Source organism: Cutaneotrichosporon cavernicola (genome assembly GCF_030864355.1).
Source record: "Cutaneotrichosporon cavernicola HIS019 DNA, chromosome: 1".
In the NCBI taxonomy this organism is placed as follows: domain Eukaryota; kingdom Fungi; phylum Basidiomycota; class Tremellomycetes; order Trichosporonales; family Trichosporonaceae; genus Cutaneotrichosporon; species Cutaneotrichosporon cavernicola.
The window spans coordinates 2323463-2344250 of record NC_083393.1 but is presented as its reverse complement, the minus strand read 5'-3'; the positions used below and the strand labels follow the sequence as shown (position 1 = coordinate 2344250).

Here is a 20788-nt window from a genome sequence, read left to right as displayed (position 1 = left end):
GAAGATCGGACGAAGGGCTAGATTAGATACCCACGAAAGACTGTTGATCACATCAATCAGGCAGGGATGTAGCGTGCCACTATCCCAAGCCCCAACGAGCGCTCTGGTATAACTGACTAGCAAACTCTGTGATTTGCACATGGCCCACTCCCCACGCGCCAGTTAGAAGCGCCGTCTGGAGAACATTCCCGCATCTCGATGGCGGCAGCGAAGACCGACACGTTTCCACCTCTGGCTGCTCCCAGTGCGGTCGCACTCTAAAGGGCCTGGCTTGGCCATCCTCATCGTCGGTTGATATACACCCACCGCAGCCGAGCTCGGAGAACGCACCCTACCACCGAAGACAGCCCATCCGCCAACGTGACGCTTGCGTCCAGTCTCTCCTTCACTCACGTTGACTTCACCACCGACTGATTCGCGACTGCGCCACGTCAGGCGCGAGCATGCGGACGTGGTGCCTGCAGTCATGCATGCTTACGCGAAACTGGCACGCACCTCCCCCTTTCCAACCTTGCGCCAACCCCACTTGTCCTCACCAAGCGCCATGTCCTCCTTCCCGCGTCCGAAGAACGGCGCGATACTGATACGCACGATACCATCAAACATCTCGAGGAGGTTGGGCCGCAGCGCGTCGCCACTGTTGACGACGTCGGGGCTTGCGTTGAACTCGAGCAGTGTGACGTCGGGAATCGGAAGGGTCCCCGTGGACTGACCCGAGGACTGGGCAGGATGGGAGAGGAGGAGATCGACACCAAAGAGCTAGTGTGAGTGGGCACTAACGACGACTCACCTCAAACGCATTCTCCATGAGCTGGAGGTTGAAGCTCCCGCATTCAGCGCCGGCGCGTACTGCTTCGGCGATGACCGCGCCGGCCTTGGCGAACGTGGCCTCGAGCCAGGCTGCGTCAACCGTCCCCGCGGGGACATAGCCCTTGGGCGTGTGAGCGAGGCCCGTCGCGCCGGCCATATCCCAGAGAGGCAGGACGATACCCGGCGCCAGGCCCGTCTGGATACAGACGTTCGTGAGGTGCGGACGAAGGTCGAGGTCCTCACCACGGGGATGGGTATACGGCACGCCAGCGAAGAGCACGAACAGCGCGTGGGACAGGTACACGTTGTACGCGCCGGTCACGAGGACGTGGGCACGGAGATGGATCTCGCGTCAGCGGTATTGCCAAGGAACTCACCTTGTGTCCGACACTGCCGCCCTTGTTCACGTCGAACAGCATCGGATGCGGCATGTACTCCTGGATAACAAAGTGACGCATATGCGAAGTAAGAATAGCCGTGCCCTCTTCCCCGATGTTACCCAGCGGCTCCTCGTCTCCGTCCTCATCCTCGTCGTCCGAGGGCGGCTCAAACTCCTCGAAGATTGAGCGCAGCTCATCTACGCTCGAGAACATCCGGATACCCTGGCCCTTATCCGCAAACCCCGGCTTGAGGATGAACCACTCGCGCTCGTCCTCCTCCATCTCCTCGTTGGCCACCAGTGCGGCGTCAAGCTCATAAAGGTCGTCCATGAGTGCCTCGTCGAGCTCGTCGGCAAACTGGATGTCAAGGACCCATCCGCGGGGTAAGGACAGCGCGCTCTTCATCCCCCGGTGCCGGCATTTGGCGAGATACTCGGTCGCAGTGTTGTGGAGCAAGTGCTTGCGGATCAGTGCCTTGCGGTACACATAGGACGAGATGAGGAACCGAGGGTCGTGCCGCGCCTCGTCAAACGACATGAGGTCGTAGTCGGCCCTGCAGTCAGCTTTGGTGTGAGGTGACGCAGTGACGCACCATTGCAGCCGTGGGGTGTTGCCCAGCTCGTGAGTGATGTGGACGTCGGGGAGGACGGCAGTGAGGGCCTCCTCGATCAAACTCTGGGTGAACGTCGAGGGAAAGTTGACAAACGCGGTGATCTGGTTCTCGCTAGAGGACTCGATCTTGACGCTCTCTACTTCTTCTAAGTTGGCAGGCAACTTTGTGATGGTCATGGCGGCGGGTGAAGTGTCAAACTAAGAGATGGTGAGTTGTCGGGGGGGGGGGGGGGGGGGAGGAGGGGGGGGGGAAGGCGGCGTGGAAGGCTAAAAGTCAGACCCATGTGAGACAGATCTGTATACCTGTGTGCGCCCTCCTATCGCACCGACAGCGCGCTCGGGCCACAGGATGGCGCATGCCTCATGGTGTGGCCATTCAGCGTTTACTGGTGAAGCTCATAGGGTAGTCTGAAGATATCTTGTGGTGCGGGCGCCGGCTGATGATGGCCTGATTCGCAGCCTCACTCAACTCTGGCACATTCGGCTGATGGGCCTGCCATGTTGAGGCTCAGCAGTGCCATGGCGCCTCGACGGCGTAGCCATCTTTGAAAAGGCGTTGTTACAGGAGCTCAACAAGGCCGCAGGTTCGATGCAGAAGAGGCCCTCATGCAACTGGGATACCAGTTCAAAGTAGTATGCAATGCAGAACGCAAGCAAAGGAACAGGGGAAGTGGCGTGTTCAGCAGTGGAAAATGGGTTGTCACCAATGACCGAAATAGCACCACCAGTCCCTGTAAGTTCCAACATTGTTCTTTAGCCTTGGTTTCTGAATGCTGAATTATCAGGCAACGGCTGATATCACAACTTCTTTATCACTATCTCGCTATCTACACCCTCTCAAACGTCGTGGTATGGAACTACTGATGCAAACAAATCCCCGGGGCCAAGTCATTCTTCCTCTTTAACGCGCTCGCCATGCTCATCCCCTACTCGCACCCTTCCTCACAGACGCTCAACAGTCGCGAGTTCGGCAATGCGCTTGCCGACGCGGGCGATGTACTCGCCACGCGAAATGAACTGGATGAGGCCAAGCATCTTCTTGATCTTGGCGGCCTTCCCCGGGCCGTTGTCTCGGGGCTTAAATCCCTCGAACATAGTTCTGCGAAGAGGGTCGGCCATCGCGCCGCACAGGCTGTATCCCGGAAGGACCTCGTCGGCTCCAACGATCGTAAAGGTGCACGCTTTGTCGTAGTAGGCCATGAAGAGCTCGGTCGTATCCATCCCGACAATGTGGTCCATGAAAATGCCGGGCATGCGACCGTGAAACTTGCCGTGAGTGTATGCGGGGAGGACGAGGACGAGCTCGTGCAGGAATCTTGAGCGCGGGGAAGGCGAGAGCGAAGCCGGTGAGGTTGGTCGTGGGGGGAACGAAGGCTTTAATGTCGAGGACTTGCGTACCCACGGTGAAGCCGATGGTTGGGTGAGGCGGCAGCTGGGCCCAGGAAATGGGCCTGATGGTGCGCAGACAGATACGCACCGCATGTCAGACCAGACGCAACTTGGGCAGCTCCGCCGGGCTGGGTGTACGAGAGGATGGCGTCCCAGATGTGCGGGTACAGGCCAAATTCGATAGAGACCATGTTGACGTTGGTGTAGTTGGAGATGTTGGAGGTCTGGAGTGCTCAATGTTAGGGAACGGGAGAGAGAGAGTGGTTGTGAGTGGGGTTACGAGGAAGGATGGTTGCGAGATCGCCACACTCCATCATCGGAACCAAATCTCGCTTCATCGAAACTGCAACTGAGTTACAATTGTTGTTCTGCAGTGAAGCACTCACCTTCACTCAACCAACTCCAACATCATCCGCAGCATACATGCACACACAAAGCGCTAGGATGAGATTGCATGCTTTCCTAAAAACAGGCTGACGCATACGCAAACACGGGCGTGTAGCTCAGTTGGTAGAGCGTGTCATTAGCATTCATTAGTATTGCTATTAGATCTCTTGACAAGGTCTTTGGTTCGATTCCTAACTCGTCCACAGCGTGAATCTTTTGGTTCGTCGACGTCGGAGGGCGGGACGTGTAATGGAGAGAGAGAGGTAGATGGTGGAAGTGTGTGCAGAAGAGCTGGTGGGAGGTGGACGACCTCCACTTTTGTGAATCCTGGGTCGGATATGGCCGAACGAGGCTAGCTCCATGGCGGGCCAGACCATGCTGCCCAAGTGTGTATGGGGCAGAGAAGAGTCGTATTCTGGTCGCAGCCGTCGTCGGGTCATCGCGGCCCATTCATTGTCTAGGTTCCGGGAGTGGCACAGCAGAGACGATTGGACCTGATGGGTACGATATATCTGTTGCTTGTGTGGCATGCGCCATGCGGCACTCCACCGTGAAGCTTCCATCCACAGACGCAATCGTCGACGTCCACCATCAACCCAGCCTCCAAAACCACTACACAAACCCCAAAAGAGTATGCTGACCACTGACAGGATCGAACTGCCGACCTTTGCATTACTGATACGCGCTGCGTATTAGTACAATGCTCTAACCAGCTGAGCTAAGCGGCCTGGAGCACGAGTTGCACGATTTCGAGGTGTATAAAGTCTCGCGCATTCTCTCATGGATGGCGTGTTATGTTGTTCTCTGTTGCTGGTGATCTGGTTTTTGGCCGTGAGTTGTGGGCGGTCTGCGATCCCACGACACCCGGCAACGTGTATGCGTCCAGTGAGGAGACGCAAATGCCGTCGTACAGGCCCAAGAGAAACGCTCGGTAAATGTCAGTTATGAGGGGATGTGGGAAGGGGGCGCTGTGGCGAGAGGTATGACTGGGTCCTCGAGGCTGCACGGCATGTGTAATCGGCCATTAGGCGATTACATGGAGCATGCGTGTGTCTGAGCTTGTCGCTTCGCAGAGCAGTAAGCGAAGATTAAGCAGCACGGATTCGTACTCTTTCCTTGCTGTGGAGTAGTGCTGTATCCGCAGGCAATCCCGTGGAGCCGCGGATGGTGGTGATTACCGTAGACCGGGTTCTACGAGTCGGAGATGCTTCATATGCCGGTCATAGGGTGGAACGCAAGGAAGGGACAGCCTCTCTTGACTTGAAGTTGAGTATGCAGGCCATGACACCGTTGAAGCGAGTCATCGGACCGCAACATGTCACAGCAGGTCTACCTGCAACGGCCGACGAAGCTGTGACGGCCAGAGCGATCGTTTCGGGGCGTTGAGGATGTCCGAAGCGCTGTCTCGGGCAGGCAAGTGTTCAACGAGAAGCGACCCGCTGACGTCATTAAGGTGACGTCATGATGAAAATGTCAAGGGCGTGTAGCTCAGTTGGTAGAGCGTGTCATTAGCATTCCGCATGTTCTTGACAAGGTCTTTGGTTCGATTCCTAACCCGTCCACAACGTACAATCTTTTTCATCAGCTGTGTTGAGATGCAACATGAGGCTTACTGATGGTTGCCTTTTGCTTCAGTCAAGCAGTGTACACTAAATGCATACTGCGTCCTATTTGGCCAAGGGTGATTCGATGGAGCCCCACCTCCACATGTCTACTGTATGCATTGGGTGATCGAGCGATCAAGCGATCATTGCCCTGGCATGGGCTGGGACGTTTGCTTCTCATTCGCTTGACCCATCCGCCCTTCGCCCCCACATTCCCCCCTCCCCCTGGTACAGCACATCACCACCTCGCACCCACAGCCGCAACCACAGCACTTCATCTATCCTCCAGGCCTCCATCTCCTCTCTCCATCTAATCCACAATGTACGGCAGCGGCGGCAGCAGCGACGAGCGCGCGAACCAGGTCGCGCGCTTCTTCACCTCCATCGCCGACGGTATGTCCCTCCGCCTTTGCCTTTGTCGCTCACACCAGTCGTATACCCCGGCAACCGCCAGAGCGACATCAACTCGGTCAAGCACAACCTCGAAGTCGAGGCCGAGCGTCTCCGCCAGCAGCGTCTTTCTGGTGGAAAGCCGTCCTCGCAGCCTGGCTCGCACGGCGGCTCGCCCCGTCCCAGCACCTCGGGACCACCTCCGATTCCCCCTCGCCCCGGCTCGGCGGCAGGCTCGCAGGGCTCGCACTCCGGTTCCCCTAGCAAGCACGCTGCACCCCTGTCTCCCGGCTCCGCCACGTCGCCTTGGCCTCCTAGCACGGCGGCGGAAGCCACCACGTCGACGATGGTCGATACCTCGGCCGTGGCATTCCCTATCCCCCGCGCCACCGGAACCCCGCCTCCACCTGACGCCAGCACCTTGACTGCTCAGACTGTCCAGCCACCCGCGCCACCGGCCAGCGTCCCTCCTCCCGCCGCGGTGCTGATCGCGTCGGCCCAGCCGACCTCCGTCTCCGAGTCAGGTACGCCTCACCCGGACGCCGGACCTGCGCCTCACTCGCCCGTTCTGGGCCCCGCTAGCGCTGCCGGCTCACCCTCGCCCCTTCCCAGCCCTATAGGTCGCGAGCCCGAGAGCCGCCCTCTCCCGCCCCCTATGAGCCTCGGGGCCGCTATCGACCAGGCCGAGGCACAGGAGGAGGAAGGACCTCCCCCTTACATTGAGGACGACGAGAACGCGAGCGTCGCCCCTGAGAAGGTCGAGCTGCTCTCCTCGACTGGGAGCACTCACTCCGCCACACTCGTCGCACCCACCGCCGTGGCGGCCGCCACGTCCACGCCTACCCCTGCTCCAACGGCGGTGACTACGGCGTCAGCTCCCACGCCTGTCCCGGGCGCGGCTCCTGTCGCGCTTACCACGACGACTGCGGCCGCGACGTCCAGCGCGGCTCCTGCCTCGGCTACCCGTGAGCTTCCGGCGGCCTCGACGATCACACCCGCCGCTCCAGCCGCCGCCTCGGCTGTCCCTGCAGGCTCAGCCCCTGTTGCTCCCACCACTGCGGTCGGGAACCAGGCGCCCCACCTTGACGTGGACTTGACGGCTGGAGACTTCGAGTTCGACCTCAACAAGCTCGACGAGGCGCTTGCCAGCATGTAGACGGCCCACGTGGCAAGGGAGGGCAATACACGAGAGAATCCGTGGAGAGTGGAGGATACCACACGACTGTTGACGAACCACTACGCAAACACCAAACGCCAAACACCCAACAGCAAATCAATTCAGTTCCAACCCATTTCATTGTACATATCTTGGCGGGCGATGCAGTGTGACAATAGTGTTTCATCCCTGACGTCACGTCTGGTTCGACGAGACGTTGTCGACATATCGACATAGGCCGCGGCCTTGTGGCACGCGGCACGCAACTTGAGTTTGGTCGGCGTTCCGGCTGAGGTGTGACGTGGGGAATGAGCTTGTGAGCCACTGCATAAACTCAGTTTGGGCGGGAGCCAGAGTCAAGCCTCGCTGATGCGCTAGGAAGCGGAAGAGAGGATGGGCGAGCTGACTCACGGCCAGTGCGCGGACCTGGCAAACAGTCTCACAGCCAGCGACAACGCGGGGCACGGGCCACAGCCACGCCAAGACAACCAACCACTCACCGCACGACCGCTCACTTCACGACAGTCTGTTTACCTAAGACTAGTATCATGCAACTGCAACTGTTGCTTGCGCAACCACTTCCATACCGTCTCTGACATCCTCAAGCATCCTCAAACGTCCTCGAACACTCTCAAACAAAGAGACAGCTTTATGCACACCCTTATGCTCCCATCTTTTCCGGGTTCGTGTGCGTTCCATTTGCTTCGGTTGTAACAATCGGTTCCGAAATCAGGTCCACCCGATGCCGAAATGTGCCAGTGGAAGGGGACCGCGTCTTGTCGCGTCGCAATCCAATCTCATCACAAAATACCAAACGCAAATAGCAAACAGCAAACATCAAACGCTGGCAACGTAGACCATCACATGGTGCAGCCCTCGCAGCGATGCGAGGACGCGACGACCTTTACACCGCCCACCGCCCATCGGACAGGTAAGCAAGATTGCCTGCTTGCGGCCAGCGCACTAACACATGGAGCAGGCGGCCGGCCACAGTGTCACTTGGAGGGGCTGAAGGGAAGAACAACGCATGGTCGTACCAACACGTGTGTTGGGTCCAGGGAGATCCAGCACCCCAGCCTGAGAGAGGTATGCTCTGGTGATACTTGGTCTTGATGGCCAATCAGACGTGCATAGAAGATGACGAACATGGGCGAAACCAGGCTCCAGTCGAGGCCTGACGTATCCTGCCGTATCCTGCCGTAACGGACCCCAAACTAAAACACCTATTATTGGTCTGGGCAATAAAAATAAAACAGCAACTAAGGAAGTAGGGGCCTGACCATGCTTATTATGCTCTGGAGTACGACGCCTTGTAGAGTCTTGAAAGTGAATTGTCCCAGACTTTGGTGTTCAGGTTTTTGGTAAGGGTTTATTGGGAGTCGTGAATATTTGCCTGCTTACCTGAAACCCCCTAAAGGCGCTTTCCGACGGCCGATGTCCGATGGTATCCAAACGTTTGGCACTGTTGTTCCGTTGTTCCTCTTTGAACCCTTTCTTTACCTTTAAGAATAGGTACTTGAAGGTACCCCAATTTCTCTCAACTATCACAAACCCCTTGATCATGTTGATAAAAAAACCTTTACCCAAAGCATAGCTTTCTTGTTGGATCGTTGGGCAGCTAAGATAGGCGCTTGGGATTTAGTGCTTATACACCACTTGCCATGGGACTGGCTCTTCTCCTGACCGACCTGAACCGTGTCCACCCCGACGGCCTGTTGTACACCCAAAGCCAAAGCTCGCGCCGCGCCTCGAGTTTGAACCGGAAAAGGTCCAAGTTCCTGTCCCGTGCATCCAAGAGTGAACAACCTTGCACAGTCGCCCCTGCGTTTCCATCTCCTGAAATCTAATGCATGCGTCAGTCGGTCTCGAGCTTGTCATGTCACTGCTTTAACTCCTGATTCTCGTGTAAGGGTTGTCCATAGAGGGGGAGGGGGAAGGGAGAGGGGACAGTTGGCCATGGGTCAGTGCACAACGACGAGATATATGCCAGTCAGAGCCATCGAGTTAAGAGTATAAGAGTCGAGTGAGTGCGTGTGCCGTCGTTCGCCTTCGCCATCTGTCTATCCACTACAACTTAGTACACCCGACTGGCTCTGGTTATCCCTCACTACTACCGTACACCAAGCCACCCACGCTCATTACACCCCCACGCTACACCCTTCGCCATGCTTTTCAAGACCTTTACTATTCTCGCCCTCGCCATCGGCGTCATTGCCAACGAGGCGGTACCCCCTCGCCCGCGCACCAACGCTGAGGCGCTCGCGCGCGGCCTCCCCATCCTCAACCCCCGAGGCCAATACGGTGGTGGCGGTGACAACAACAACGGCCACCACGGCCACGGTCACGGCGGCCACAAGCCCCGCCCCTCAGGCAAGCCCACTCCCACTCAGGCGTGAGTTCTTGGTTCTTGGCTCTTGGCTCTTGGCTCTTGGCACTTGGCTCTTGGCTTTTGGCTCTTGACAGCCCCGTTTCAAGGCCTGTGCGCGGTCACGGCATGTCATGTGGCGTGGAATCTGTCGGGACACTCAATGGGTCCGAGCGCAAACAAGACTCTGACACACAGTGGCCCTAACCCCGACTTTGTCAAGACGTGTGACTGGTTCGAGGTCGAGTTTTCGAACAACCGTCCCATCCTCACCGCCCTCTGCAAGGACAACAGAGGCAAGAAGAAGTACTCGGAGATCAACCTCAACCAGTGCATCAAGCTCAACGATGACGGCAAGCTCACCTGCGCTCCTGGTGGCTTTGTTGGTCGTTCCCGCCGCGGCCGCGACCTCGAATCTGCCATGATCGGTGCCCGCCACGGCGACAACAACGGCGGTGGCCAGCGTAACAAGGGCAAGTGCACTGGCTGTGACGTCGTTTCTGGCGACACGATCGAGTGCTCGTGCCCTATCAAGACTGGAGGCCGTATCGATTCATCGTACACGCTTGGTAAGTTTGAAAATGAGGGTGAGGGTGATTCAATTGAATCGTCAATTCAATCATCCCTTCAACCCGCTCTCCTACAAAGATAAGCATAGCTAACATCTCAGGCAACTGCATCTCGAACAATAACGGCCGCCTCACATGCAAGTCTGCTCAGAACTAAAGACCGTCTTTTGTTCTTGACTGCTGCATATAGTCCTTCAATTTTAGCTGTATCTAGTAGCCTCGTGCTCGGACGCCAGCCCAGCGCTCCTGCGCGTCTTGGGGTCCCGCGGGCCGGTCCCGTCCAGACCGTACCATAGAGAGTATACGAGTTTCTTCCTTTATGCGTTCATGCCTTATGCTACGTGCTTTCTCTGCTCTTCCCCCAAGTAAATCGAAGCCTCTAGCCGACGCAGGTAAAGAAGTGTTGAGCGGACGTATGACGTGGCTCAAGACTTGTGGTAAACGCACTTCCCACGCCATGTTGTGACGCATTTTCTCACGGACCATGGCGACGCGTCAAGCTTAACTTGTGGGACTTTGTGACTTTGGCCATGAAACAGACAGTCGCGTCGTAGTTGTAAGAGTAGAGTTAGACTTTGCGCATCGCCCAAGAATCGAAAATCAAGCTCCAAACGGCACCAGGGCGGAAAAGGCCAGGCACTGCCCTAGATTGTGTACTCGTTACGTGAAGCCTTCTGGTCCATCATCTTGGACACGCGACCAGATGGAAGAAGAGACGTCTTGTTTCGTCTTCTCCACGCTGAGAACCCAGCCTATATACAGAAACATCAACAAAGTAAAAGACAACGACGTAGGGTCATTGGATCGGGAGAGAATGCCCCCCACACCCATTCGATAACATGAAAGCATCAGGACCAAGGCAGGGTTGGAGTCGAATCACGTGATGATAAACCTATGAAAACCATCGTAACTAAAAATCGCATCTCTGTTCGTATAGTGGCTAGTATGCTCGCTTGTCATCACCTATGACCGCGGGAGACCGGAGTTCAATTCTCCGACAGAGAGTAATATTATCTTTTGCTTTCGCTTTTCCTTTTACGTCACATGCAACACTCAACTATCCTTGTGCGGCCATTCCAAGATACCCGCAACATTCCACAATGTCGTCGCCATCTCTTTGCCAGCTTGCCAGTCTGGACCGCCCCACCATCTCGGCGCTCATAACGTTTCGGCGTTCTCCTTTATCTGTTCGGTTCTTATTTCTTGGCTAATTGCCTCTCTTCCAATGGCCTCGTCCAAGCCGTCGGAAAGAGAAATCGATTCAGGCTTCCGCCAAGCCTCACACAAGATTCGTTCCACAGCTCCACTCGCCGCAAGCCGTCAGAACGACGACTTCAGAGCTCCACTCGGCTTGTATTCCGAGTCAGAAAGCTCCAACACACCTTTGGGTATTAGCATCAGTGGCTGACGCCGTGTGGTGACCGGTGCGAGGTGCCACCGAATAAAAATCCATGACATGCCAGCCTGTTCGGCAGCATCATTCTCTGCTTGAGCAGCTGATCGCGAGATCAGCTCCACCGATATATATATATTCTATGTCTTGTCTCATTCTCTCGCTCGCAAGCCGCAAGCTCGCATCCTCGCAACCATGCTCCCTTACCTCCTTCTCCTGCCCCTCATCGCCGCTCTTCCGTTCGAACCGCGGCAGGCCAATGACACCGAAGCGGTGACGCCTGTTTCCAGCCCCCTGCCTCCCAGCGGCAGCCCGTCGCCGCCTGTTTCCAGCCCTCTGCCCCCGAGCGGCTCCCCGTCAATGCCTGTCTCCAGCCCTCTGCCCCCGAGTGGCTCCCCGTCAATGCCTGCTGTCAGCCCCCCGCCCACTGGCGAGCCGCCTGCTGCCAGCCCCCCGCCCACTGGCGAGCCGCCTGCTGCCAGACCCCCGCCCACTGGTGAGACGCCGGCTGTAAAGCCTCCGCCGTCTGGCGAGACGCCGGCTAAGACGAATCTGCCTCCCCCATCGTCGCCAAGCGCTAAGCCACCGGCGCCGACCTACCCCGCCAAGTTTAAGGCTACTACGCTCCACCCACATGCGCCAAATGGGGATATCCTCAAGAAGAAGTGTCTTGATGTGCGCGGAGGCATGGTTGTCAATGGCACACCTGTGCAGATGTGAGCGTCTCTTGGTGGTATTCCTCTATCTTCACTCTCTATCTTCTACCCTCTTGCACTCTCCACCCGCCCTCACCAACCCTCTCCCACCCCCTCCCACCCTCTCCCAACCTCCCTCCTCCCCACCCTCCTCTATCCTTCCCGTACCTCCCATCTACCTTCTCCCACGACCAACCACTGACCACAGCTACGACTGCAATGGAACTCCTGCCCAGAAGTGGGACATTGACCAGGAGACGACGCACGTCCGCCTCTCAGGCACCGACTACTGCCTCGACGCCGGCCTTGGTGAGTTACATGGTCGTGTGTGTTAATATCAGGTAAATGGCGCAACGGCCGCAAGATGAAGATCTGGAAGTGCTACGACAACCTGCCGCAGCAAACATTCTGGTTCACCAACGACGGCTTCATTGCCCTCAAGGACAAGGGTGGGTCGTGGTCGTGGTCACCGAGACCGGCAACTGCTCCTAAATCCTAAATGGATTCACCGGGGGCGGCGCCAGCCCGCAGCCCGCAGCCCGTAGGACCGGCCGGCCGCAGGAACAGGATCATAGGAGCCCACTGACACCAGGCAAATGCCTCGACATGACTGATGGCGGAACCTGGAACTGGAACCAAGTGCAGATCTGGAAGTGCACCACCAACAACATGAACCAGCAGTGGTACCCCGGCGTACTGTTTTAAGTGTTAAACGCTGTGCCACACGTACGGTCAATCTGAATTCCACGGACAATGACGGACAATGAAATCGCGTGCTGGTAGTTGAGAATGAAGATTCCGTGTTTCATTGAGCGGACTAGGACACGAGTCTTGAGGGGGGTGAGAGGAATCCGAATGTCTCTTGGTTTTGGCTTGCCTGAAAGTGGCGCCACTGCTACCAGAGCCGTGCGAGGCTCGAACCGTGCGAGGCTCACGAACGCAAGGGCGGCGAGTGATCTATCACCGAGCTCGGCAATTGGCGAGAGACGTCCGTACACCGTGACCGTGTCAGATATCGGCAACTGACCGTGTAGCGTAGGCTTATTGGCTGATAGCGTGTGAGAATGCGTGGATAATGTCCTGAAACGAACTGGATGCGCGGGCGACGACGGACGACGATGAGGTGACGGAAGCAAATAGAAGGGTTGGCGCCGGACCATCCGGATAATAGAGTGGTGGGCATTGTGGAGGTTGCATTCAAGTGACGATGAGCGCATCTTCATCATTTGCTATTTCCGCCTTGCTACAATCAATCACTTTCATCTCCTGATCAACTACCGTCGGGGCATGCGCAAAGTACGTCACCCCCACCCTCGTCCCCACGGGGTGCAGCCTCCCGCAATCCCGGAGCTACTAGGGGCACCGGACCACGGTCGTAACCACCCCGACAGCCCATCTGGCCTTGACCATTGCTTCTGCTTGGGTGCCTTGTGGTTGGCGCTGAGCTGGTATGCACCGGTCCGGGTGCGGGGCCTGCATGAGCCGTGTCTCACATGACAGCATTCGCAAAGACGCAAAGGTCAATTTGCTGACAGCTGACAGGACAGGGCAGATCACTTTCCGCACGACCTATATACAAGCCCACTCACTCGAGTTCACACACCCATCCTCTCCAACCGACCTCGATTCCGCCTTGGACATCATGGACTCGAAGCACGTCAACGTCATCATCCCAACGGTCATTCACGACCACCCCGCGTTTGCGCCGCTCGCCGCGATCGTCGTCTGCGTTCTGTGGTACTACCTCTACCCTTACTTTGTCACCTATGGTGCTCTGCGCGACATCCCCGCTCCCTTCCCGGCCCAGTTCACCAACTGGTGGCTGTTCCTGGTTGTGCGCCGTGGCGACCGCTACAAGACCGCCGACCGTGAGCACAAGAGGCTGGGCAAGATGATCCGTCTCGCCCCCAACCACGTCTCGATCGCCGACGACGACGCCATCAAGCAGATCTACGGCCACGGCAATGGTTTCCTCAAGAGCGACTTTTACGACTCGTTTGTCTCGATCCGCCGCGGTCTCTTCAACACCCGCGACCGTGCCGAGCACACCCGTAAGCGCAAGGTCGTCTCGCACACGTTCTCGCCAAAGTCGGTCCGCGAGTTTGAGCCCTACATGCAGGACAACCTCCACCTCTTTGTCAAGCAGTGGGACAACCTCATCGCCCAGGAGCAGAAGAACCCAAAGTCGAACGGCCAGGCAAAGGTCGACTGCCTCGACTGGTTCAACTACCTCGCTTTCGACATGATCGGTGACCTCGCTTTCGGTGCTCCTTTCGGCATGCTCGAGGCCGGTGCCGATTCCGCCGAGCTCCGCGCTACCCCTGACGCCGCTCCCACCTATGCGCCTGCTATTGAGATTCTCAACCGCCGTGGTGAGATTTCGGCCACCCTTGGTGTCTTCCCCGAGATCCGCCCCTTCGCAAAATTCCTCCCCGACCCGTTCTTCTCCAAGGGTATCGAGGCTGTTCAGAACCTCGCCAAGATCGCCATTGCCCGCGTCAAGCAGCGCCTTGACCACCCCCCGGCCGACGCCCGTAATGACCTCCTCTCCCGTCTCCAGGAGGGCCGCGACCACAAGGGCCAGGCCATTGACCGCGAGGAGCTCACCGCCGAGGCTCTCACCCAGCTCATTGCCGGCTCTGACACGACTTCCAACTCGTCCTGCGCCCTCCTCTACTACGCGACCAAGACGCCCGGCATCCTCGCCAGGCTCCAGAAGGAGCTCGACGACGCCATCCCCGAGGGCACCGACGTCCCGACCTTTGACATGATCAAGTCGCTTCCTTACCTCGAGGCCGTCTTCAACGAGACCCTCCGCTACCACTCGACCTCGGGTATCGGTCTCCCGCGCGAGGTTCCTCCCGGATCCCCCGGCGTCACCATCTGCGGCCACTACTTCCCTGGCGGCACCGTCCTCTCTGTCCCGACCTACACCATCCACCACTCCAAGGAAATCTGGGGCCCCGACGCCGACGACTTCAACCCCGACCGCTTCCTCAACCTCACCGCCCGCCAGAAGGAGGCCTTCATTCCCTTCTCGCACGGCCCGCGCTCGTGTGTCGGCCGCAACGTCGCCGAGATGGAGATGAAGCTCATCGCCGCCACCTGGGCCCACCGCTACCAGCCCACCCTCCTCCAGGACGTCATGGAGACCCGCGAGGGCTTCCTCCGCAAGCCGCTTGCCCTCAACATCGAGTTCAAGCAGCGCCACCGCGCCGCCGCCTAAATGGCCAACTTGGTCCGTGTCTTGCCTAGACCGTTCGCATCCACGCCCCATCTATTCCATCACCTCGCACGTTTGGTCACACTGTAAGAAGTAAAGAAGTCTATGTATTGGACGGATAGCACATGCATAGTAGTGCACTTGAGCGGGTGTGTGGAGAAGGCATTGACGGGGCTGATCGCAGCTCGCTGATGAGACGCCCAGGCAGTCCTGGTTTCCAAAGTCACTGGGCTTGATCATGACGGGCCTCGGAACGTTCGATTCCCAGCGAACCTTGTTTTGAGTCTTCTCCCAACGTTTTTGCATGCAGGCACGCTTGCCTCGGGCTAAAAATGGTTTGCTGGTCATCTCATGTTCACAGCGTTTGTTCTGATCCTCAATGTTTCTTCAACGTTTCACTCACAAGTTGCTAGCGCACGGTAATGGATACCTGACCATGCACAGCCTTAATAACAGCGGCGGCAACATTCCTAACCTTGGCATCACACTCACCACTTAACATGCGCCGCGCACTCTCGCTCCTTATGCCACCCCGCCCACCTACCCCCCGCCTACCTACCCCCCGCCCCTTCCCACTTCCCGACGACGTGCTATTCGTAATGTTCTCCTTCCTACAAGACGACGACATCCAAGTCCTAGCATGCGTCCACACATCCTTCCGGCGGGTGGCGGTATGTCCCTCCCCTTCCCAACTAATAGTAGGAAATCTATAGCAAGTACACGGTGCACTTACGACACCCCCATTTGCAGCCCACGACATCCTGGATGAGATTATATCGGGGCGTCCAATCGCCACGCTTGATCTCCCTCGTCGATATGAAGGTCCAGCGCATCATGACGCGATATCCACTGACCCAAATTGTCGGTGCCGTCGACGTGCCATATACCCTCGCCCTAGATGTTGAGGGAAACGCACATCACCCCGTCCCACCAATGAGCATAGCCGAACTACTACCATGTACCCAAATCGCAGCGGGGTTCAAGACCAAGCTCCTCATCGCCCGTGGACGGGGATGGAGTGTCGCTCCAACTCGTCATGTACGTCTCGTAGGTCGCGCTGACAATAGGCGATGATGGACCGCGTCCTTCCGGCGCCCTTTCTACTTTGTACCGATGAAGGAGTCGAGATTATCCACGTCGCGGCGGGCTGCGAGGCTGCTGCCGCATTAGACGCCAATGGCCAGGTCTATTTCTGGCCATTCTTGTACGATGGCGAACCAGAGGAGCCTATCCGTCTCCCATCCCTACCGCTCCCAGCCGTTAAGACAGCCACGGCCGCCTCGTTCGTCGCGGCGCTAACCCCCGATGGCGGGGTATGGGTCTGTCTCGCCGACAGCCAGGGGGAGTGGGAACGCTCATCACTTTCCTCGGCCCGGAACACAGACCTGTTTGCCGGGATGTGTGCGGCCTTCCCGAGGGGATACATCGCCGTCCTGCGTGAGGGGCGGCCGGTCTTTGCTGCGATCTGGAACGAGATCACAGAACTCCGGTTCTCAAAGCCGCCGACACCAGAGACGTTACATATTGTACCAGCACTCACACTCGACCTGTCGCCTTTGGGATTGCTACATACCTCCGGGGGGGTGTACAAAGTCATCTATCGCTGCGGGACACTTGAAGCCGTTCCTCTCCCCCTCCCCCGCGTTAAGGGGGAGGATGCACAGGTCATCTCACTGTGTTCGGGGGCGGCGCTGGTCGTCGGACATGGGACGGTGTCCCGGCGCGTGCATGAGCGCGTGATGACTGGAGCGCGGAAGAGCCGCCTTGTACGGCCGAATAGTCGTCGAGTGAGACTCCATCGGCATCTCGCCAACCTCCTGTCGTCAAGTTGACCCGTCTGATCCCACGACCAGCGACACTCTGGCCCTAATCGCCTTGCAGTAACATGTGTCCACGCCTGGATTGCTCAAGTGCCAACCACAGCTCAAGATTAGTGTAATGCATAGAGTCAATAACTACACGGCCATCTCAGCACGTGCCCAGCGCTCCTGTGCCTGGGCGAACCCCTCGATCTCGTGTTCTCCCACAAGCGAAAGCACGGTCGCGTGCAGCGAGTTGAGTCCGCCAATAAAGTGGGCGAGCGCGACGAGCGTCGTAGCATATAAAGCAAACTGCTCCTGGTGTGCGTTATCCCATGTCAACTCGCTCTCGAGTGATTGCAACGCCGCAGCTTCTGGGGCGAGGAGGATATTGTCGTCCGTGGTGTCGGTGTCGGCGGCATCGTCGCTTTTCCCCTGTCCTGGGCCCCGACTGACCGCCGCGGCCGCGCGACGCAATGCGTGCTGGTATGTCTTGTGGTAGGCGAGGCGTTCGAAGATGGGGATAATGGGAGGCAAGGGTGTGGCCTGTCGTAACGAGTGGCCGAGGATCGTGAAGAGCGATACCAAGTCCGCCACAAACGCGGGATGCATTAACGCGTTCCGGTCCGTGATGCGGGCACACCATTCCGGCTCGAGCTGAGAGTATGCTGCGAAGAGGAGTGCCGACGACGACAACATGCTCCCTTGGATAAAAAAGAGGCGTTGATACTGCTCCTTTGGCCATGGACCACGGAGGGCCAGCTCGAACTCTGCGTACCCGAACCTCTCGTGTAGCGCTTGCAGGCGAGTAAAGATGCGTAGGAAGTGTAGTCGGTGATTTGCGCGGCGAGCCACTGGGTCGCCGGCCGCATTACGTCCGGCCTCAAGACTCGTCAGCTCGACAGAGTACATGCCGCCGAGGGCGGCAATGTTCTTGGCCATTCCTTGGCGGAGGAGCGTCTTGGCACTGGTTGGACGAGGGATCAGAATCATGACAAAGCTCGCCGCAAAACCAATGATGACTAGCAGTGCACGTTTGCCCGCGAGAGTGTACCCCACACCAGGGTGGACCAATTGGACCGTGTGGTTGTCAATCCAAGAGTATCCAACCACAAAGGCGATCGTTACCGCCATCATGACGAAGAAACCCGTGGATTGCTGCGGAGCCGCGATGCGTAGGAAGAGAAAGGGCCCCATTCCCACCACCTGAGGTTAGCTCTGAATTGAATTGAGGAATCTCACAAATGCTGCAGTCACGCCGTGCGCTTTGCCCAAACCCCGCTGCGCGCCAGTGTACCACAGTACCATGCCCATGACGACGCCGGCAAGGGTCCCCGACATGCGTTGCACAAAGTTGAACACCTGTTCACCCGTAGACACACCGAGGCCAGTCTGGGCCATGATGAGCGCCCACAGTCCACGGTTGACATAGTAGAATTTCGCAGACGACTTGCACACGGCCGGAACCCAGAGTGCGACGGACACGAGGCCGTACTTGAGTGCAAAGATGCCGTTGTTGCCAGTCGCCGCACGCATGGCAGTAGATACCACCCTTCCGACTTTTTGGAACGCGTTGCCTGGTGGCCCGGCATCGGGATCGCGCGGATGGAAGCGTGACTTGAGGTCGGCGCCCTTGTCCTCATTGCCGTCGAGGGTGTCGTCGTCGTCGTCGTCCTGCACGCCCATGTCATCGCGGTCAGCTAGGCCGGACACGTCGCCGGCGGTAGACGGGTCGTTCACGCTCCGCACCATATCCTGAACGAACTTTCCAGGAAACTGGAGCTTATTCTTTGGCGTTCCGAGCTCGATGACCTCGACGAGTTCGAGCCAATCGATCAGGGCCGAGCAGAAGTTGGTCAATGACGCCGTGAACTGGAAACAGCGGAACAGGCCGCGCGGGCTACCTCTTCCAATTTTGCCTTCCCGCTCGAGCAGCCGGCCCGTCTTGCTGTCGAAGCGATCACGGAGTCGCTCCAGTACGCGGTTATTTCCCGACTGCTTGAATTCCTTCAGAGTGGCCCGTAGACGAATGAGATTGGCCTGGCGTACCTCTGGCCCGACCAAGCTCTTGGGCAGCTTCTTCCATCGCGAATTGTTGATTGCGTCGAGGAACTCGATGCCACCCGCAAACGCCGTCTCGGCCGCCGAGCGCAGACCCTCCGTCTCCGCCTTGAGGTCCGGTAACAAGTCCTCAAAGTTGCTTCCGGCGCCCTCCTCGGCCTTGACCAGGTAACCGTACGCCGCCTTGCTCCGGCTCGTAGTGTATGGCAGCGGGTCCTCCTTCTGTCTCTGGAGTGCGCGGTCTCGCTCGTCGATAAATGACACGACTGTCCCCAGCCCCAGACACGTAGCGATGAGCCCCTTCGTCCTGTTCATGACTTCCTTGAGCTGGCCAGCGGAAATCCGACCCCGCGAAAGTTCGAGTTGGAGCATCTTGGCCTGTCCCTCCAACTCACCAAATGCCGCGATATAATCTCTTGAGAGATTGTGCGCCTCGTCAGCTAGACCAGCCCATTCCTCATGATTGGTTGGGTTCGCACCGAGGATCTGTTCTTGCAATTTGAGGAGGGCGAGCATTGGTTGATATGTCTTCTTCACAAGTCCAGAGAGGACGAGGTGGTTCAGGCTCTGCGGGAAAAAGAGCACTGTACAAACAACCGCCACGGCCATATATGCCGCTGCGGGCTTGATCAAAGTTGTTGCGAGGGTGTAGTATCCATATGGGAAAAGCGGTCCAAAAGTGCAATTCATGTCGAGGAGGATTGTGGCGAAGATTGACAAAAGGGTGAGTGTGGGCTTTGTGGCTTTAATCCATCCAAGGAAATATGCGCCGATGAAAATAAACACGCCGTGAATGGCGCTCGAGCGAGGATCGAGGAAATCTCCTCTAAAGATGGCTGCTTGCATTGCCAGTCTGGGATCGACGCCGGCAGCCTGAGCCTGCGCTTGCACGGCCTGCATCGTGGTCTGGACGAGGGCTTGGTCGCGCACGCTCAACCCCGCCGCCCACGCCGCGACGCCCCATGCCCACCCGAGGAGCATGCCGAGTCCGAGTGTGATCAGAGCAAAGAACAGGATCGAAAGCGGCAATATGGGCGGTAAGATTGTGCAAGCGATCAGGCCGAAGAACGCCGCACTGCTCCCGAGCGCCTCCCTCGCTGATATCAGCAAGATAAGAATATGGACATACTGGGCCGGATGACCATGAGGAGCGTGGCGACAAAGAGGGCGATCATGGACCGCGCCCAGTTCTTCCATGTCCGCCTCGACTTGAGTGCGCTCATAAGCCATGTCGAGTGTTTGGGTTGCCGAGAAATGGGTGGGGATGATGATATGGGAGGCGTCGGTTCCGCACGTCCGTGCGCATTGACACCATTGGAGGCGAGGTCCGTGTCCTTCTCGACCATGTTGAGGCGACCACAGATCCAAGATCAAAACAGACTGAGCAAACTCAAACGCAAACAAGTCGGGGAGCCGGGTTGAATGGAATCGGATGTTTGGCTAAAACCCAGCCTGGCAGTAACGGCTCCACCCAATTGGTCGCAGATCGCCGCCAGGCCTCGGTCTCGGACCAACAAACCATCCTTTACGGCACACGGCGTCATCACCCTCCCATGACGATGGTTGTCAACGATGTATCTAGAACCACAGCAGTAATCGGCCGCCGCCTCACCCATGCTATCGGGCACCGTGGATGAGCTGGTGAGACTGATGGCTTCCGAAACGCAAGCATGCTGCGCAGAGATGCGCCACTGACAGAATGTGTTTAACGTTTGCGGCCCGAGTCTCGAGTCCCGATCAAAATAGGCCCTGTGTCACCAGGGAGTACGTCCAGTCTGTATTTTTGGGCGCAAACAGGCTGGGCAGCTGGGCAGGGACGCTGCCAAGACTGGAATGCTCATTTTCATGGAGTCGACTCATATCATGACATCTTGCCTGCGTGCATCCTCACCGGCCATACAGCGATACCGCACACCGGACACCGTTGGCAAGTTGCCTCTACGTTTGCAGCTTGT

General features: G+C 57.7%; 7 protein-coding genes across 7 annotated transcripts; 4 read left to right on the top strand and 3 right to left on the bottom strand.

Moving 5' to 3' along the window:
* Positions 1–474: 474 nt before the first annotated feature.
* PBY1 (uncharacterized protein) lies at positions 475–1979 on the bottom strand (the record flags this gene model as incomplete). The annotated part of the gene is made up of 4 exons (XM_060604178.1): positions 475–759; positions 791–1156; positions 1188–1743; positions 1783–1979. 4 exons carry the CDS (start codon positions 1977–1979, stop codon positions 475–477), a joined length of 1404 nt encoding a protein of 467 aa, XP_060453420.1.
* A 765-nt stretch (positions 1980–2744) lies between these two features.
* CcaverHIS019_0108710 (uncharacterized protein) lies at positions 2745–3382 on the bottom strand (the record flags this gene model as incomplete). Its single annotated transcript, XM_060604177.1, has 2 exons — positions 2745–3117; positions 3201–3382. 2 exons carry the CDS (start codon positions 3380–3382, stop codon positions 2745–2747), a joined length of 555 nt encoding a protein of 184 aa, XP_060453419.1.
* A 2120-nt stretch (positions 3383–5502) lies between these two features.
* CcaverHIS019_0108700 (uncharacterized protein) lies at positions 5503–6728 on the top strand (the record flags this gene model as incomplete). Its single annotated transcript, XM_060604176.1, has 2 exons — positions 5503–5575; positions 5614–6728. The coding sequence occupies 2 exons, from the start codon at positions 5503–5505 to the stop codon at positions 6726–6728; spliced, it is 1188 nt and encodes a 395-aa protein (XP_060453418.1).
* Positions 6729–8893: 2165 nt separating this feature from the next.
* CcaverHIS019_0108690 (uncharacterized protein) lies at positions 8894–9819 on the top strand (the record flags this gene model as incomplete). Its single annotated transcript, XM_060604174.1, has 3 exons — positions 8894–9120; positions 9292–9662; positions 9764–9819. 3 exons carry the CDS (start codon positions 8894–8896, stop codon positions 9817–9819), a joined length of 654 nt encoding a protein of 217 aa, XP_060453417.1.
* Positions 9820–11250: 1431 nt separating this feature from the next.
* CcaverHIS019_0108680 (uncharacterized protein) lies at positions 11251–12455 on the top strand (the record flags this gene model as incomplete). The annotated part of the gene is made up of 4 exons (XM_060604173.1): positions 11251–11771; positions 11959–12059; positions 12092–12199; positions 12343–12455. 4 exons carry the CDS (start codon positions 11251–11253, stop codon positions 12453–12455), a joined length of 843 nt encoding a protein of 280 aa, XP_060453416.1.
* A 937-nt stretch (positions 12456–13392) lies between these two features.
* CcaverHIS019_0108670 (uncharacterized protein) lies at positions 13393–14976 on the top strand (the record flags this gene model as incomplete). The annotated part of the gene is made up of 1 exon (XM_060604172.1): positions 13393–14976. The coding sequence occupies one exon, from the start codon at positions 13393–13395 to the stop codon at positions 14974–14976; it is 1584 nt and encodes a 527-aa protein (XP_060453415.1).
* Positions 14977–16928: 1952 nt separating this feature from the next.
* On the bottom strand, positions 16929–20179 carry CcaverHIS019_0108660 (uncharacterized protein; the record flags this gene model as incomplete). The annotated part of the gene is made up of 3 exons (XM_060604171.1): positions 16929–17978; positions 18015–19930; positions 19963–20179. 3 exons carry the CDS (start codon positions 20177–20179, stop codon positions 16929–16931), a joined length of 3183 nt encoding a protein of 1060 aa, XP_060453414.1.
* Between the last annotated feature and the right edge of the window lie 609 nt (positions 20180–20788).